The sequence below is a fragment of the Bufo gargarizans genome, chromosome 4, assembly GCF_014858855.1.
Source record: "Bufo gargarizans isolate SCDJY-AF-19 chromosome 4, ASM1485885v1, whole genome shotgun sequence".
NCBI classification, from domain to species: domain Eukaryota; kingdom Metazoa; phylum Chordata; class Amphibia; order Anura; family Bufonidae; genus Bufo; species Bufo gargarizans.
The window spans coordinates 517,799,408-517,818,085 of NC_058083.1; the positions used below are offsets into that span (position 1 = coordinate 517,799,408).

Sequence of the window (18,678 nt, forward strand, 5' to 3'; positions counted from 1 at the left end):
CACTGCTATTATTTTGAACATGCCCCTTTCAATTAGTGATTCAATTACACAAAATCAGCAGCATGCATGGCATGACTGTTGGGTCTGTTGGGTTTCTATTACTCTACTACACCTGCTAGTAAATTATTTGCCATGTAGAAATATCATTTTTACCAAAAACAGTGATTAATCAGGTTAGTGATGTTTGCTATTTCGAACACAACTGTATGTGTGATGGGGGGTTTCTCCCTCTGCGGATACGGCCAAAAGTCGATAAATGAGAGAGATCAGGCCCCTTGTCCCTGTGCCCTGTCGACACAAACGCTCAAATGGGATGGCAAGTGACACCTTAAGCGACCCGAACATGGAGCTCACAAAACGACGGATCGGGAGATAATAAAATCTCTCAGTCGTCGTTAAGTTTGATTGGTCTTGGAGTTGTGCAAATGATTTTAACATAAGAACGCTATAGTCGACAATATCCGCTAGGTGGAAGAGACCCAACATCGACCAGACATGGACCATAGGAGCACTCAGGCTGGAGGGAATTGCTGGGTTGAGAAGGAAAGAGGTCATAGAAGAATGTTGAGAAGCTAAAGCGAATTGCGCGTGACAGGTGTCCCATATGTGTTTAGTAAAGGCCATAGGCCCCAAAAGGGTAGTGTAAGGGGTGATGGGAGCCTGCTGCCACAACAGGGCGTTCGGATGGGCCGAAGCCATCCAGAGTTTTTCAATCTCCACCTATTTGGTGTAAGCCTGTTGGGACGCCCAAAAAGGGAACACACGTAGATGGGAAGCCCAATAGTAATGGGTGATATTAGGGATCGATAGGCCACCTTTATTTGCGGCTGTGAGCATGACCTTGCGGGGAATGCGATGGCGTTTACCTTGCCATATAAAATAATAAATCGCCTGTTGAAGGGTACGTAGTTCTGACAAGAGATTCTAACTGGGAGGGTCTCAAAGTAATACAATAGTTTTGGGAGGAGGGACATTTTCACTGCTGCTACGCGGCGTAGTATCGACATATATAAGGGCTTCCATTTTACAAGAAGGGACTTAAGTTCTCGGTAGAGGGGAGGGAAGTTGTTTGAGTACAGTGAAGTGTATGTGGGGGTGATATGGACCCCTAAGTATTTCAGTTTGGTGTCAGACCATCGATATGAGAAATTGCTTTGGAGTAGAGTTAGAACCTGGGCGGGAATAAGGACCGGTAGGGCCTATGTCTTGGAAGCGTTAATCTTATAACCTGAGAGGTCACCATAGTGGGTTAGGGCCTTATGCAGATTAGGTAACGAGACGTGGGGGTTGGTTAAGGTGAGGAGAACGTCATCTGCGTCCGGAGAAATCTTGAATTCCTTATCTCGCACTTTAAGTCCCTGGACCTCAGGATTCAATCGGATGTGGGCCGCGAGAGGTTCGATGCATAGGGCGAATATAAGAGGCGAAGGCGGGCAGCCCTGACGAGTGCCGTTGGAGATGTTGAATGGGGTAGAGGAGCTAAGGGTCAGGGTGCGCGTTGCTATGTCAATTAAATTAACAAACCGGCATAGCTTGGGATGAGGCCGAACCAGCCTTTTCTCCAAAGAACGTGCGGATGTACCCTGCAATGTCCTCTCGAGTGAGCAGCGATTTCAATAGAGAATCGTTTAAGCGCCAGTGACAGGAGCGTTGTGGCTTAAGTTGGGAGGAAAGGGTGAGGGTGACCGAAGCGTGATCCGACCAGGAGATAGGCCCGATGGAGACATCGCTCATAATCTTGAGGGTCATAGCATTGCCCAAAAAATAGTCTATCCGGGTGTGCAATTTATGAGGGGGAGAGTAGAAAGTGAATGTTCTACTTGTGGGGTTGGCTACCCTCCATAGGTCATAGAGGGCGTATCTCCTGATCACAGCACAAAAATCCCGGGCCAGGCGTACCTGGGTCAAAGGTGGGGGGGGGCAGAGAGGAGGGACTGCCGGTCTGTAATTTCGTAAAAAAGCATATTAAAGTCCCCGCCCAAAATCCACGCGGCCGGTGATAGTCCTTGAAGTTTACTGAGGACCCGACGCACAGACTGAAGTTGGGAGGTATTAGGGGCGTATACAGTACAAAGAATGATAGGGTGACCCTGATATGATCCTTCTAAAATGACATAGCAGCCTGCTGGGTCTAAGTGGGAGGAGGTTATGGAAATGGGGCAGGTGGCTGATAATAGTATGGCTACACCTGCTTTTCTGCGACTATGGCTGGCTATGTAGGTATGTGGATAGTGGTGTTTGGCAAAAGCAAAGCAACCCGTCTGGTCGAAGTGGGTCTCCTGGAGGAAGGCCACGTCCGCCCTCAGATTGCGGAGTTCTCGGAGAACTAAGCGTCTCTTGGTATTGGAGCCCAGCCCCTTAACGTTCAAGGTGACACACCTGACCATTGTAGTGATGAAGGGTAACAATGTGTCTTACCCTCCTCGTAGGTAGAGGCTGTGCACCTGGAGATATTCGCGGTGTGAAGGAGCTTTCTCTAATCCGTACCCTGTGGGGTAAAGTAAAAGAGGATGGGGGGTTCTAGGAAACAATAGGGAGTGGGGAGATGCAGACACCACAATACTGCACAAAAGAAAAACAAGGAAAACAGTCAAGAGACTGTATTTGTATAAGTAACAGACTAATCAATAAGACTGGTCCGTGGAGGGACCAACCCAGCCGGACCTAAAGTCCGCAGGGTGGACTTACTGAGCGCCACTGTCTGGGGACCGAACAATTCACGTCCCAGGAGGGTGGGGGGGGAGGACCTGAACAGAACGTGAGCAACACACGGCTGTAACGCCACCATTACGTAATTCCGGGCCCTGAGCAAAATATGAGTATATTAAGAGCCCTAAAGTAAAGGTGAAACAAACAGTGAATGATCAGGTACAGAGGAGGGTCCCTCAGCGATGAGGAGTGGCTCCCCTGATTTCTAGGGATGCCAGTCTGGATGCAGGAGGTGTTCTTCTAGGATCAGCAGACCCCACAACGGGTGAAGGTAGTCTGCATTGCTTGGGTCCACTTGTATCCTGCCAAACCAGAGGAGTAGACCGGAGGGAGGTAATGAGCTCCCAGTCAGTTAGGTTAGGTACTGGTATGTCCAGCGCAGCACAAAATGGATCAAGGTCAGCATGAGTGCGCAAGATCACTGTGCGGCCATTCATCCGGGCATGTAAGGCGAAAGGAAACCCGCAACGGTATGGGATTTGGCTGTCTCTCAGGGCGTCCAGTAAAGGGCGAAGGTGTCGACGCTTTTGCAGCGTGATCTATGACAGGTCTTGAAAAAGCTGAACCCGGGCCCCATGAAAGTCCAAGATTTGAGAGTTTCTGACTTTCGCCATTATTGCCTCTTTCCAGGTGAAATCATGAACACAGCATATAATGTCCCTGGGATGGGGGGTGGACCCTTTGGGTCTGAGGGCTCTGTCCAACTTAGTAGTGCAGGACGGGGGGTCCCCATAATTTTGTTGAAGTGCTCGTCCAGGATTCCCTGTATATCCTCCTCCCCCCCTACGGATTCTGGGAGGCCACGGATCCTGATGTTATTCCTCCATCCACGGTTATCCAGGTCTTCTACGTGACGCTGTAACTCGCGGAGACCTGCATTCTGTGAGGACACCGAGGTATGGAGTTGGGACACATAGGACCGTGTAGATTCGTGTTCCTTCTCAAGGGATTCCACCCGGGCGGCAATAGAGTGCAGATCGCGTCTGACCGCTGAAATTTCGGAGCGGCATTTGGTGGTGACCTCATTGACCAGGGCTTGGAAGTCCCCTTTAGTGGGCAGTTGGGAGAGTATGGGAGCCCAGTCCACATGGGAGGGGCTGCTGGGGGATTCGCGGCCAGAATGCGGAGAAAGAGCCGGGGTAGGTGCAGCATACCGCTGCATAGAGGGGGTAGCTCCTATGTCGTCCTCCAGTTTTGCAGGGAGCAAAGGGTGACAGAAGGCTCTGCCGAGGTGATATGTGCCTCCAGGGGTCCCCTTCTGTTGGGAAAAAGAGCCGGGGTGAGGGTGTTTGCGGGGGGTCTGGGGAATGCAATTTTGCACAGACCTGGGGGAGGGGCTCCCTGGACTCCTCCGGCTTATCATGTGCGGGCGTCATCTTGGATGCTGAAAATCCCTGCTGGGCCTAGGTCGCAGGTGGCGTTGAAGAGGCCCTAGGCTGGGAAGCCGATCCGGGACCCACATCCAGCGCTGTTGTCCGGTCTGTAGGAGGATCGCGGTCCCCTGGGGTCCTGCAGCACTGTGGGAGCGCGGCGGTAAGGGCCATCAGGCCTGTCAGGAGAAGCGGTGGTGCGCCCCTTTGTGAGGGCTTCTTGGGTAGTTTTTTACCCATAAGGAAGGCAATGTAGCAGGCTCAGGGCGGCTGAAGTAGTGGCTTGGTGGCGGAGCTCAGCGCTTATACGTCCTGCTTCATGCGCTGCTAGGCCATGTCCCCCGTGAACGATGCTTTAGGCGAGTCAGGGATATAATTTGTTTAGTTAGAGCCCAGCCGGGCAGGTGTTTATTGTGTATGATTTATGTTTGTTTTGCTAAGGTGCCAAATAAAAGCGATGTTTGGACCTTAAACTTGGTGTCTGGTAAAGATACTTGTGTGACTGACCCCCCGGAGAAGAGCTAACCCCTCACAGATACCACACAGTACTAATGCCCACCTTGTGGCCCCTTTATTGTACTTATGCCCACCATGTGGCCCTTTCAGAGTAGTATAAAAATTTATTTGTGTGTAACCAGTGATGGCCAGTTCGCCCACAAACATGTGCAAACTGCCATCTTAACTGACAAGTCCGGCGAGGCACAGGTAAGTCCTTACCTGTCTGTGCGCGAGCAGGTCTGAAATGAAATGCGGTCTCCGGGTGCAGGCAGTTCCGAGAACAGTCCGATGAAGGCCCCCGGAGGCTGTTCTTAGAACTGCCTGTTTCCCGGAGACCACATTTCATTTCAGATCGGCTCGTGCACAGGCACAAGTAAGGACTTACCTGTGCCTCGCCGGACTTGTCAGTTAAGATGGCAGCTCGCACGTGTTCGCATGGGAATCAAACTGTGAATTGTAAAACATTTTTCTTAGCAAAGCTAAATATAGCGATGAGATGGATGGAAGGAGACTCCCTCGCTTGGCTCGGTGGTGTAATATTGTTAATATTAAAGGATCATTTTCAAAAACAAAAATGGTGTAATTTACTTACAGCGATATGCCAGATTTTGGAGTAAAGAAAGTCAAGACAATACTTTATCACTCAGACATTTTTTCACTCTCCTCGCCACTAGGGCATGGCCTGGCTGGCAAGTTGGCCCTGGCACATTCGCAAACATTTACACTAATTTCAGGTGTAAAAGTTATCTAAAATTTACTCCACTCAGAGAGTGGAATAGAATTTCACTTCAGACGCACACTGCCAGAGTATACGCCTAAGTTATGATGTATTACATGTTTTGTGATAAATTAGGCACATCCTTCGGCAGTGTAGCGGCTATCAAAGACCAGAGTAAAAAGTTTCTTTGATAAATGACCCTCAAAGTGTCCTAAAAAATTCCACAAGTCTCCCCTCACCATTTGCACACACAGTGACCACCAACTCTTCCTTAACTCGGAAGGTTCTGGGGAATCATGTGACGGATGCCCTGATTACAGCGCAGGGTAATTTACCGTATTTTTCGCTTTTTAAGATGCACTTTTTTCCCTCAAAAGTGGAGGGAAAAAGTCAGTGCGTCTTATAAACGAAAGGTGACCCCAAATGTGCAGGCTGCAGCAGCTCAGCTCTCACTAATGGCTCCTGAGCTCCCATGAAAATGTGGGAGGACGGACGGGACTTAGAGGGAGGGAGGGTGGGCGGACGGGACTTGGAGGGAGGGAGGGCAGGTGGGACTTAGCGTAGGCTGGCAGCACAAGTTCGCTTTTAGTGAAGCCTCCAGCCTGCGCATACATCGCTGCACTAAGCAGCACCTGACAGTTGGGCGGGCTGGCGGCTTCACTAAATGCTAAATGATGCCGGCAGCCATGCTTCCAGTCATTACATTCACTATCATTGGGCGGACTGGCTGGCTTCTCTGTATGTGCTGTACTGCCACCAGATCGCACGTCCTTTACTCAAAGCAGCAGGATACCCTTCTCCTCTGTGCTGCCTGGCCATCCAGCTGATTGCTGATGAGCGCGTCCTGCTCCCCCGCCTCCCCTCCACCAATCAACTGCCTACATTTCTCCCGCATTTTGAGTTCTCCCTTGTCCTGGTAAGTAGATTGCTGCCCAAGTCCTTTGGTGACGACAGCTCAGGGGCAATGTACGGTACCCTAATATCCATAGGAATCCACCCATGTACTGCAGTATATGAGTGGATTCCTATGGATGAGGGGGGTTATAGTCATATTTAAAATAGACACATGTCAACGATAGAACAGTCCCTGGAGAGTGTTCATTTTAAATATGACTATGACCCCCCTCATCCATAGGAATCCACCCATATACTGCACTATATAGGTGGATTCCTATGGATGAGGGGGGGGGGGGGGGGGTTATACGGTAGTCATATCAGTTCCCGAAAGCTAATACTGGTACAGTCCCTGGACAGTGTTCATATTTAATGTGACTATAACTCCCCTCATCCTTAAGAATACACCAATGCACAGTACATCAGTGTATTCTTTAGGATGATGGGGGTTATAATCAAATTACAGTATCATCCACAGATTCCCCATTAGTTCAAAACCAACCAAAACAACACCATCTGGTTAAAAATATTTTATTTTCTTAATTTCCTCCTAAAAAACCTAGGTGCGACTTATAAAGCGATAAATACGGTACTTTGTTTCACACAGTACTTCACTTAACATTACTCAGGACCTGAGCGCATGCATTACATTTGTGTATCTTGGGATTTGGTGATGCAAAAACATTTTCTACTTTTAAAAAAAATTATGGTTTTTATTGTGCAACAGTAGTAAAGCTTTTTAAAAATCTATGTATTTGGTATCACTATAATCAAATAATGAATAAAGTTATCATATCATTTGTGCCAAAAAATAAATGCTGCAAATTTTATAGCGGATTCTCGGATGTCTAACAAGATCTTCTTTATGATTACCACTAGTGTTCAGTGAAGCGAACCATCCGAAGTGGAATTCAGTCAGAATTTTAGGAAAAATCTGATTTTAAACAAAGCCGAATTTCCTTGGGCTTTATGATAATGAATCATTTTTCCTAAAATGGCGACTGGAATTGTATTAGAGAAAACAGAAATGTACTCACCTCATCCACTAGCTTGCGCAGAGGCACTCCGCTCCTCTCTTGACTAAAATAGACCTGTTGAAGGACCTGCGCTCAATGTGATGATGTCACTGTGCTCTCCCAGCATGATCACATGGTGAAGTCATCACGCTAAACCCAGGTCCTTCAGCAGGTATTTTTCAAATCAAGAGAGGAGCGGAAAAGCCCCTGTGTGAGCAAATGGATGAGGTGAGTGATTTTTATTTTACTTTTTAATCCAAAAGGCCATATTGCACTAGTGTATTACTGTTTTTATTGGCTGTTAGATGGGTGTACTTTGGTCTAAGGTGTCATTAAAAATGGTCTCATTGATTGATAGGCTGAATAGGGTTTTAACATAGTGATTAATGACAAATTAATTTGGAATGAATCAAATTTCTTGTTGAACTTTGACCAAGCTGTAGAATAGAATTTTTCTAAAGTTCACTCATCTCTAGTTACTGTATCACATTCTGAACGTTAAAATCGCTTTTTTCCAGTGTGAATTCTCTGATGTCTAACAAGATGTGATTTATTAGTAAAACATTTCCCACATTCTGAACATGAAAATGGCTTCTCCCCTGTGTGAGTTCTCTCATGTGCAACAAGATATGATTTAAAGTTGAAATGTTTTTCACATTCTGAACATGAAAATGGCTTCTTCCCTGTATGAATTCTCTCATGTGCAACAAGAGTTGATTTATTAGTAAAACATTTCCCACATTCTGAACATGAAAATGGCTTCTCCTCTGTGTGAGTTCTCTCATGTGCAACAAGATGTGATTTACAGTTGAAATGTTTTTCACATTCTAAACAAGAAAATGGCTTCTCCCCTGTGTGAATTCTCTCATGTGCAACAAGATTTGATTTATCAGTAAAACATTTCCCACATTCTAAACAAGAAAATGGCTTTGCCCCTGTGTGAATTACCTGATGGTTAATAAGATACCATTTATCCCTAAAACATTTCCCACATTCTGAACATGAAAATGGCTTCTCCCCTGTGTGAGTTCTCTGATGTCTAACAAGATGTGATTTACGGTAGAAATGTTTTTCACATTCTGAACATGAAAAAGGCTTCTCCCCTGTGTGAGTTCTCTGATGTCTAACAAGAGTTGATTTATCAGTAAAACATTCCCCACATTCTAAACAAGAAAATGGCTTCTCCCCTGTGTGAATTCTCTCATGTGCAACAAGAGTTGATTTTTCAGTAAAACATTTCCCACATTCTAAACAAGAAAAAGGCTTTGCTCCTGTGTGAATTCTCTCATGTGCAACAAGAGTTGATTTATCAGGAAAACATTTCCCACATTCTGAACATGAAAATGGCTTCTCCCCTGTGTGAGTTCTCTGATGTCTAACAAGATGTGATTTACGGTAGAAATGTTTTTCACATTCTGAACATGAAAATGGCTTCTCCCCTGTGTGAGTTCTCCGATGTCTAATAAGATCTGTTTTAAATTTACAACATTTCCCACATTCTGAGCATGAAAGCGCATTCTCCCCTGTGTGACTTCTTTGATGTTTAACACTTCTTCTGTTGTTTTTATTTTGCTTAACAGTCTGTGATAAATCAGAAGATTGAAATCCATCCAAAAGATCAGATAATAGATCTTTGCTGTGAAAGCCTGAGAATACATCCGAGATAATGGCATGCTCTTCATGTGTATCTTCTGTGACACCACACTCATCTGTTCTAAAATCTGACATCAAATGTTTGTCTGAGCTCCTGGTACAGTCATCTGTCAAGAATAAATCTAAGTTTTATAATTTTTTAATAATAGAACCTTAAAATTATATTGCTAATTTATAACATTTCTATAAAACAAAAACCCATTCAAATTACAAGTCATGGCGCAAAATTCAATTATAAACTTGTGTCCGATCCTACTAGTCGAAACTGATGGTTATGCTTCTTGTACTAATGCTAATTCCCAGGGCCATGTTCAGTTGCAATCAAGTATTAGTTTTCAGGAACTGATTCATGTGAATTTCCTACAGGAATCTCGAACTAGGCAAGATGACCCCAATAGTACCAAAATATCCTCACTTAAAGAGGACCTTTCACTAGTTTAAAAAGTAAAAACTAACTATATCAGTGGGCAGAGGGTGTTGTATTGGTGTTGTACTGGAGGGATTTTTTGTATTAGGCGTGTCCCTTGCTGCAGCGCTGGCCAATCGCAGCGCACAGCTCCTAGCCTGGGAGTCCCAGGCTATGAGCTGTACGCTACGATTGGCCAGCGCTGCAGCAAGGGAAAACCCTAATACAAAAACTCCGCCCAGTACAAAAGAAGGAGCTGCAGAAACCGGAGCGGCGCCCAGACATACTAGTAAGTGCAGGGGGACCCCTGGGCGCCGCTCTGCCCACTGATAAGTTAGTTTTTACTTTTTAAACTAGTGAAAGGTCCTCTTTAAGGTCTCCAACAAAGACTTTTATCCTGTACAGTCGAGGTCTTTTGCCTTAGATCGATATCAGGAATTGGTAGAAAGAGACCTCTGCTCACTATATGATTCTACCAAATATGTGGCACCTGGTACTTCTCATCACAAACATGAGAATTTATGTCACAGTGAAAGGGGGGGTCTTAAAAGTCTAAAAGAGATGCATAATATAATCATTAAAGAGGCTGACAAGGGAGGAGCGGTTGTCATCTTCGATATTGGCATCTATAAATCCCAGGTATTATCCATGTTAAATGACCCTGACACCTATAAATGTCTATCTGGCAACTCTCTCCTCCCTTTTCAGTCCAAAATGGTCAGCATTCTGACTTTGGGATTAGAAAAGGGCTTTCTCACTAAAAAGGAGTATGACTACATCTATGTACAACATTCCATTGTGTCGAGTTTTCACTCACTTCCGAAAGTGCATAAGGGAGTCTTTCCTCCTCCCTTACGTCCTATAGTGGCAGGAATCGGTTCTTTCTCCGAGAGACTTTCGGAGTGGATCGATTCTCTGCTACAACCGCTTATTTTGCAAATTCCAGGCTTTCTCAGGGATACTGGGTCTGTGTTGCAGGCATTCTCGGACTTCAAATGGAGGCCTGGATTTGCCTGGATCACAGCAGATGTCACTGCTTTATATACCAGCATTCCGCATAATTTTGCCCTGGTATCCCTTCGCTGGTTCCTTAATAGATACAGTGATTATTCAGATGGGCTCCAAGAATATATGGTTATAGTGGTGGAGTTCCTCCTCCTGCACAATTTTTTTATGTTCGATTCTGTTTTCTATCTACAGATTTCAGGGGTGTCGAAATCTGTAGATAGAAAGTGTTTTCTCCTCATCGACACCCACCCTTTTGGTGGTCTAGTGCAGTATTATGGTCGCTACATCGATGACCCGCTGATTGTATGGTCTGGTGATGTGGCGGCCATACCACTGTTCCTTGACTACATTAATTCATGTGTGGAGTCTCATCTCATTTAGCCTCCAACATCATAGCATACATATATGCTTTTTAGATTTGTGTTTGGAGGGGGACTGCGCCACTTCCCAAGTTATCACCACCACATATAGAAAGGAACTAGCAGGTAACACGATCTTGCAAGCCTCTCCGTGTCACCCACCTCACACAATACTCAACATCCCTAAGGGTGAATTAATTTGAGCCCGCCGCAACTGTTCGAACACTTATTTGTTCGCACGAGAAGCGAAAAATATTACAGACAGGCTGACTGGCAGGAGCTATTCTTATAAATCTGTTGCCTCTTTTGTCACTGAAGTTTTAGCCATGGACAGGGTTTCCCTGGTTTTTCCAGAATAAAAATTATTGCCCCAGGTGGATGCCACATCTAAATGCAGATGCGGTTTTACCTCCTTTGTGACACAATACAGCTTGGAATATGGTAACACTGTAGTGGATAGCTCACCACCTCTCCAGACAGGAACTGGTGCTCTAGCCTAAAAACTGATCACCCAATCAGTAAAGTGAGTAATGGAATAAGATAATAAGGCTGGCACTCAAATATGTGGTTCATATGAAAAGTGGCAATTTATTAAAACACTTATATTAAAATCAGCATATAATCCAAGATAAAAGGAGATGCACTAAAATACAATCACTTACAATAAAAAGATAAATAGAAAAAATAAATGAAGAAAAAAAAAGAGAACCCGCAGGATAAACGCACACTGGTGGTGCCGTCTCTTGCAATCAGAGATGCACTAGAGATGTCCCTTAATTGTATCAGGGTAGATATATATCTCTCTGTTATATCATCCACAGGGAGATTATTTAGAACAGTCACTTTATCGTATGTGGCCGTGTCCTCCTTAAAGTGTTCCCTTCATTCAGGGCAATCAATCGTCTGGATATCGGCACTGTGGCCGTATAACAATACAATCCCAAAGAGAAGATATATTGTTCCAGCTGATGTTAGTACAAGGATGTTAGTACAAGGCTACAGGTGGCGAGTGAGGCATAAACGTATATCTTACCCGTATAGATCGGGGCCAATGGTTGGAGAATCCCTCTCTCAAGCCACTACTCACCACACTGCGCCGCCGTCTTCTTTTGCCGTTTGGTGTCCTCGTTCGAGACTTCCGTACCACGTGGTGGTTGTCTCACGGGAATAGCCTGTTTGATCCATTCAATCCTGTTTCTCCTTGGGGTATTTTCAAATCAAAAGTCAATGGAGCGCTCCAGTGTTTAGAAGGTTTGCAAACTTTCGTAGTTAGTCCGGATCTTTCCTTATGGGGGTTAACTACGCCAGACGCGTTTCGGGGACATCTCTCCCCTTCCTCAGTGGCTCTACCCCCATTGTAGCATTACTTCCTTTTATAGTCCACTCAGTGTGATCGAAATCCCGGACCAGAATCAAATTTTGGCTACTTGCAGCATCATTGCGTTTTTGATGCGGTTTTTCCGGTACATGTGCATTTTTTCTATATTGTCTCCTTCTTATTGCGGTTAAGCTATATAGTGAAGGAAATACCACTGCGACATTGCTTTTTTCAAGAAAAAGCATAAAAACATGTACATGTATACAAAACTATAATGTAAAACTCTAAAAATATATATATATATATATATAATCATTTAAACATATGTGTGCAACTTTGTAGGGTTGGCACATACTAAATCCACTTTTCAATGAACAATCCTGCGATCAAATACACAAATATAATATATCGAAAAATATATAAAAGAATAACTAAGAAGGATGACTAAGATGTCTAAAACAATAGTTATTTCTTCTGCAATTGGTTATCAATGAGGATAAAACCCCATATAAGAGGGCGACACAATTCCTAGATTGTTCAACAAATATAATATTCGGTTGTTCTGTAATCTATTTTTATTTTTTTTCGATTTTTGTTTTGTTGATTATTAATGTAGTAATGGGAATGTAAGCCTCTCTCCAAGGGGGGGGTCATAGCGCCGATAGACGGCCAGACATGTGATCCCCCATTAGATGAGAGGCATACAACCAGGGATCTAGAGGAAACCAAAGATTTCAACTTCCGCGTTTAAGCCCGCTGGGATCAAACTTCCAAAATCATATGTGCGTCGCGATTCCGCCCGGGACATTCTCTCCACATGTTTCCCCCCCTCTCCAATGTGTCTCTATTCTCTCCAAAGCCATAAATGTCAATCCCCTAGGGTCTTGGTTGTGAACTTCTTTAAAGTGCTTTGAAAGTGAGTGTTTCAAGTATCCTTTTCTAATGTTGTACACATGTTCAGATATTCTCACTTTCAACCAGATATCCTCACTTTCAAAGTCCTCTTAGTTCTTCCAATATACTGCCTAGAGCAGGGACATTGGACAAGATATATCAAGCTAGTTGAATTGCAGGTCAGGAAATGTTTAATCTCCCATGAGAAGCTGTTTTGGGTCGAATCTACCTTTTTGATATTTTTAGGGGCTTTTGTTACCTTACAGCCGACACATTGGCCGCATCTGTAAAAGCTCTTCAGACTCATCCAATTACCGATTCCTGGGGATTTTTTCAATTTATTTTTGACCGACGGTGCTACTTTTATTCCCAGATTCGGTGCCCGTGTAAAGGTAATCTGGGGTCTCACTGGAATAAGCGTGCCCAAAGTCTTATCTTACAATAGGTGGTGCCAATGTCTTTTAACTATCTCTTTAATTCCCCTATATTGTGCAGTATATGGAAGCACTACTCGGAATTGTGGTTCTTGTTGAGTTGTCTGAGGGGGTTTATCTATTAGTAGGGAGCTCCTGGATATTTCCCTCACACTTTCCAGTGCATCTTCTAATGTCGAGCCTGGGTACTGCTTAGCCATGAAATTCTTCTTCATAGCCAAAGCCTCTATTTCAAATTGGGAGTGTTCAGTACAGTTCCGTTTTAATCTCCGGAACTGTCCGAACGGAACATTGAGTAACCAACTGGACAAATGGCAGCTAGAATGTAGAATAAAGGCGTTCCTTGCTGACGGTTTCTGATATGTTTTACATATATATTTATTGTCCCTCTTAGTTATTGACAAATCCAGGAACTCAGTCCCCTCTGAACCAATATTAGCAGTAAAAACTAAATTAAAATCATTATTATTCAATGTGGATATAAACGAGCGTAAAACCTCTACCTTTCCTTTCCAGATTAAAATCACATAGTCTATATATCGCTGCCAGAGCACCAGGTCACCCCCCCAATATGGATCAATCGCCGCCTGTTCCCATTGGGCTAGGAACAGGTTTGCATAACTGGGGGCGAACCTGGTGCCCATGGCAGTCCCTCTAATCTGCAAATAAAAATTCTCCTCAAAGTAAAAGTAATTATGCTGTAAAATATGCCCGATTCCTTCTAATATATATTCTGTTTGTTCCAACTTCATTCTGCTATCTTTCTGTAGTTGTATCCTAATCGCATCTACCCCTTGTTCGTGGTTTATTACTGTATAAATTGACTGGATGTCTAGCGTTGCCATAATCCAGTCTGATTCCACGGTTAGTCCTTCTAGTATATCAATAATCTGTGTTGTATCCCTCAAGTAGGACGGTGTCTGGCGTAGTTCACCCCCATAAAAGAAAGATCCGGACTAACTACGAAAGTTTGCAAACCTTCTAAACACTGGAGCGCTCCATTGACTTTCGATTTGAAAATACCCCAAGGAGAAACAGGATTGAACGGATCAAACAGGCTATTCCCGCGAGACAACCACCACGTGGTACGGAAGTCTCGAACGAGGACGCCAAACAGCGAAAGAAGACGGCGGCGCAGTGTGGCGAGTAGTGGCTTGAGAGAGGGATTCTCCAACCATCGGCCCCGATCTATACGGGTAAGATATACGTTTATGCCTCACTCTCCACCTGTAGCCTTGTACTAACATCCTTGTACTAACATCAGCTGGAACAATATATCTTCTCTTTGAGATGGTATTGTTATACGGCCACAGTGCCGATATCCGGACGATTGATTGCCCTGAATGAAGGGAACACTTTAAGGAGGACACGGCCACATACGATAAATAAAGTGACTGTTCTAAATAATCTCCCTGTGGATGATATAACAGAGAGATATATAATCTACCCTTATACAATTAAGGGACATCTCTAGTGCATCTCTGATTGCAAGAGACGGCACCACCAGTGTGCGTTTATCCTGCGGTTTTTTTTCTCTTTTTTTCTTCATTTATTTTATTTTATCTTTTTATTGTAAGTGATTGTATTTTAGTGCATCTCCTTTTATCTTGGATTATATGCTGATTTTAATATAAGTGTTTTAATAAATTGCCACTTTTCATATGAACCACATATTTGAGTGCCAGCCTTATTTTATCTTATTCCACTGCTTGGAATATGATCGCATATGCAAAATCATCAAGAAATACCTTCCACTGTAATCATGCGATAATCAGTGGATGGATATTGTCGCGGAGGGAGTAAAATGTGTAGCAAGAAGGGCTCCAACTCTGGGCAATTTTCTGAGCCCTAGTCTGTTCTTTGAAAAATTTGTGCAAAGATCAACTTGGCTTAATAACCAGGGCAGCTACAAATGTGGCCATGCCAAATGTATTTATTGTGATCATACCAGACCGACTAAGAACTTCAGATCTGCTGCTAACAATAAGGAATCCACTATACAGTCTTATCTTAATTGCAACACAAAGTTCGCAGTTTACTTGATAACGTGCGAACTTTGCCAGTTGCAATATGTAGGGTGTAGCACATTTCGGATGATTCAGATTACAAAAATCGCAACGTGTCTGCTGTCAGTACACACTTTGCGATTTTACATGGAGGCGATACTTCCAATCTAGTGGTTCAAGGAATCAAGCGAGTTTTCCTTCCCACTAGAGGGGGTGATCATAGGAGGAAATTACTAAATCGAGAGGCATACTAGATCTTTCAGCTGGTTACAAGACAGCCTCAAGGTCTCAACAAAAGGCATGATTTAATTCTACACTATTAGGGGAGTCTCTCTTGTGCTTAGGTGTTTTTTCATTTACCTTTATATAGTGCACCTATAGTTTTGCCATTGTTTTTATATTTGTATTGACTGTACACCTGTATAGGTTTGTCTGTCAGCATCTGTGATTTTACTTTTTACATATTCAAGTTGATTAGACATATGTGATTGCACCATGTGTGTTGCTCCTCACGATCATGTGATTGATTGCATGGCTAGCTGTGTGAGCAGCTCATAAGATGCAGTCTCATTAGTAATTCGATGTGTCATGAGGAAGGACTGCCATTTGTTTATGGTCTGAAATGCGTAACCGAACTGTTCCTGTTTTTCGAAGATTTTATGCCGCAATAAAGCTACAATTTTTTCCACCTCCTTTGAGCTGGATTTCCCTACTTTTCTTGAATCTACTGCTACGCATCCAGGTGCGTCATCCGTGCTCGGCTGGTGAAGGGGAAGGTGAGAGCTGCTGTGTGCTTTAATGTGATCCTCAATTATAAACTAACTATGGGAAAACCGATCACAATCTGACAGTTGACCAGTAGATGATGATGTTAGGTCACCAGGCTGTTCATTTGTATTTTCCACTCTTGTGGAAGCCAGCATCTTCATAGGTGGTTATTATTATTATTATTTATTATTAAAGCGCCGTTCATTCCATAGCGGTGTACATATGAGAAGAGGTATACATACATAACAGACAATTGCACTAATCATAAACAAGACTGGTTACAAACTGGAGAAAACCACAGAAATAAGATAATAATGCACTTATTAGAGTAGATGCAAGCACTATATATGGACTAAGTCCTCACTCTGATATGATAATGTCTGAGACACTTAGTCAATATATTTTGATCAAAACACATCTAAGCCCGCCTACCGAACGTCAAGGTTGTCTCAGGTCAGGCGGGTCCTACGCTAAACCTACCTAAGCCGTTGGGCTTCTATGTTCAGGAGCGCAGACGCCGCACATATGGTGTGCTGCTCCTAGTAACCTCCATGTGCATCAAGCAACCAATGGGAGGAGAAGCAAGCACAACCATATGTACCGCCTAATTAAGGCGCTCTATTGGATAGGGGAGGGGGGCAAAAGTGCATTGGTTGCTTGATGCACATGGAGGTTACTAGGAGCAGCACACCATATGTGCGGCGTCTGCACTCCTGAACATAGAAGCCCAACGGCTTAGGTAGGTTTAGCGTAGGACCCGCCTGACCTGAGACCACCTTGACGTTCGGTAGGCGGGCTTAGATGTGTTTTGATCAAAATATATTGACTAAGTGTCTCAGACATTATCATATCAGAGTGAGGACTTAGTCCATATATAGTGCTTGCATCTACTCTAATAAGTGCATTATTATCTTATTTCTGTGGTTTTCTTCAATAATATGGCCAGGGACATCCGCAAATTTGTATCATATCGTGCAGGATGTTTTTATCTTAGTTTTTTCTGTGATTTTCTGGTTACAAACTGGTACAGAAGGAGAGAGGGCCCTGCCCGTGAGTGCTTACAATCTACATGGTATGGGAGAAGGACATAATAGATGCGGGTGAAGTTGGTCATGGCGGTATAGAGGCAGCAGGGTCACTGGTTGTAGGCTTGTCTGAAGAGGTGGGTTTCCAGAGTATGGGGGATGCACAGGAGAAATCCTGGAGTCGATTGTGGGAAGAGGTGATAAGAGGAGAGGAGAGAAGGAGGTCTTGTGAGGATCGGAGAGTGCGTGTATCGGGAAAGTAGCTCAGAGATGTAGAGAGGGGACAGGTTATGGACGGCCTTGTATGTATTTGTTAGTACTTTGAAGTGAATTCACTGGGCAATGGGGAGCCAGTGAAGGGATTGGCAGAGAAGTAATAGGGTGAGAGGTGCATTAGTCGGGCAGCAGAGTTGAGGATAGATTGGAGGGGTGCGAAAGTGCTAGATGGAAGGCCACAGAGGAGAGTGTTGCAGTAGTCTAGGCGGGAGATGATGAAGGCATGTACAAGCATTTTCGCAGATTCAAAGTTAAGGAAAGCATGGACGCGGGAGATGTTTTTGAGTTGGAGGCGGCAGATGGTGGAAAGGGCTTGGATGTGTGGTCTGAAGGGGAGGGCAGAATCCAAGGTCAGGCCAAGGCAGCAGACTTGGTTGACCGGGGAGAGTGTGCAGCCATTGATCGTGATAGATAGGTCTGTTAGGGGGGGGGGGGGGGGGGGTTGAGCAAGGTGAGGGAAAGATAATGAGTTCTGTTTTATCCATGTTAAGTTTTAGAAAGCAAAAGGCGAAGAAGAATGATATAGAAGATAGACATTGTGGGATTCTTGATAGTAAGGTGGTGATGTCTGGACCAGAGAGGTAGATTTGTGTGTCGTCAGCGTAGGAGTGATATTGAAAGCCATGGGACTCTATGAGCTGTCCCAGGCCAAAAGTGTAGATAGAGAAGAGCAGGGGTCCTAGGACAGAACCTTGTGGGGCACCATCAGAGAGGGAATGAGACAAGGAGGTGGTGCGGGAGTGGGAGACGCTAAACGTCCGGTCTGTGAGGTATGATGTGATCCAGGAGAGAGCCAGGTCAGTGATGCCAAGAGATGAGAGAGTTTGCAACAGAAGGGAGTGGTCAACAGTGTCGAAGGCAGAGGACAGGTCAAGGAGAAGGAGGACAGAGTATTGTTTCTTAATTTTGGCTGTCAGTAGGTCATTGGTGACTTTGGTAAGGGCAGTCTCAGTCGAGTGGTGGGGTCGGAAGCCGGATTGTAGGCGGTCAAAGAGGGAGTAGGAGGAGAGGTGAGAGGACAATTCAGAATGGACATGTTGTTCAAGTAGCTTTGAGGCATACGGAAGAAGTGATATGGGGCGATAACTGGACAAAGAAGATGGGTCAAGTGAAGGCTTTTTGAGGATGGGTGTAATGGTAGCATGTTTAAAGGCAAAGGGGAAGACACCAGAGGTTAGTGATAGGTTGAAGAGATGAGTTAGGGCTGGGATAAACACTGTGGTGAGGTTAGGGATGAGGTGGGATGGGATTGGGTCAAGTGCACAGGTGGCGAGATGTGATCTGGAGAATAGAGTGGAGAGTTTTTCTTCTGTAATGGTGGAGAAG

At 44.4% G+C, this 18,678-nt stretch overlaps 1 protein-coding gene across 6 annotated transcripts in view; it reads right to left on the bottom strand.

The window, feature by feature from the left end:
• Positions 1-7,399: 7,399 nt before the first annotated feature.
• The window catches only part of LOC122934026 (gastrula zinc finger protein XlCGF57.1-like), a 58,200-nt gene continuing 46,921 nt past the window's right edge, over positions 7,400-18,678 (bottom strand). For all 6 annotated transcript variants that reach the window (XM_044289161.1, XM_044289164.1, XM_044289163.1 and 3 more), the window contains one exon: positions 7,400-8,965. In XM_044289161.1, coding sequence (XP_044145096.1) covers positions 7,704-8,965 — 1,262 coding nt within the window. In that variant the 3' untranslated portion in view covers positions 7,400-7,703. The remainder of the gene's footprint in view (positions 8,966-18,678) is intronic.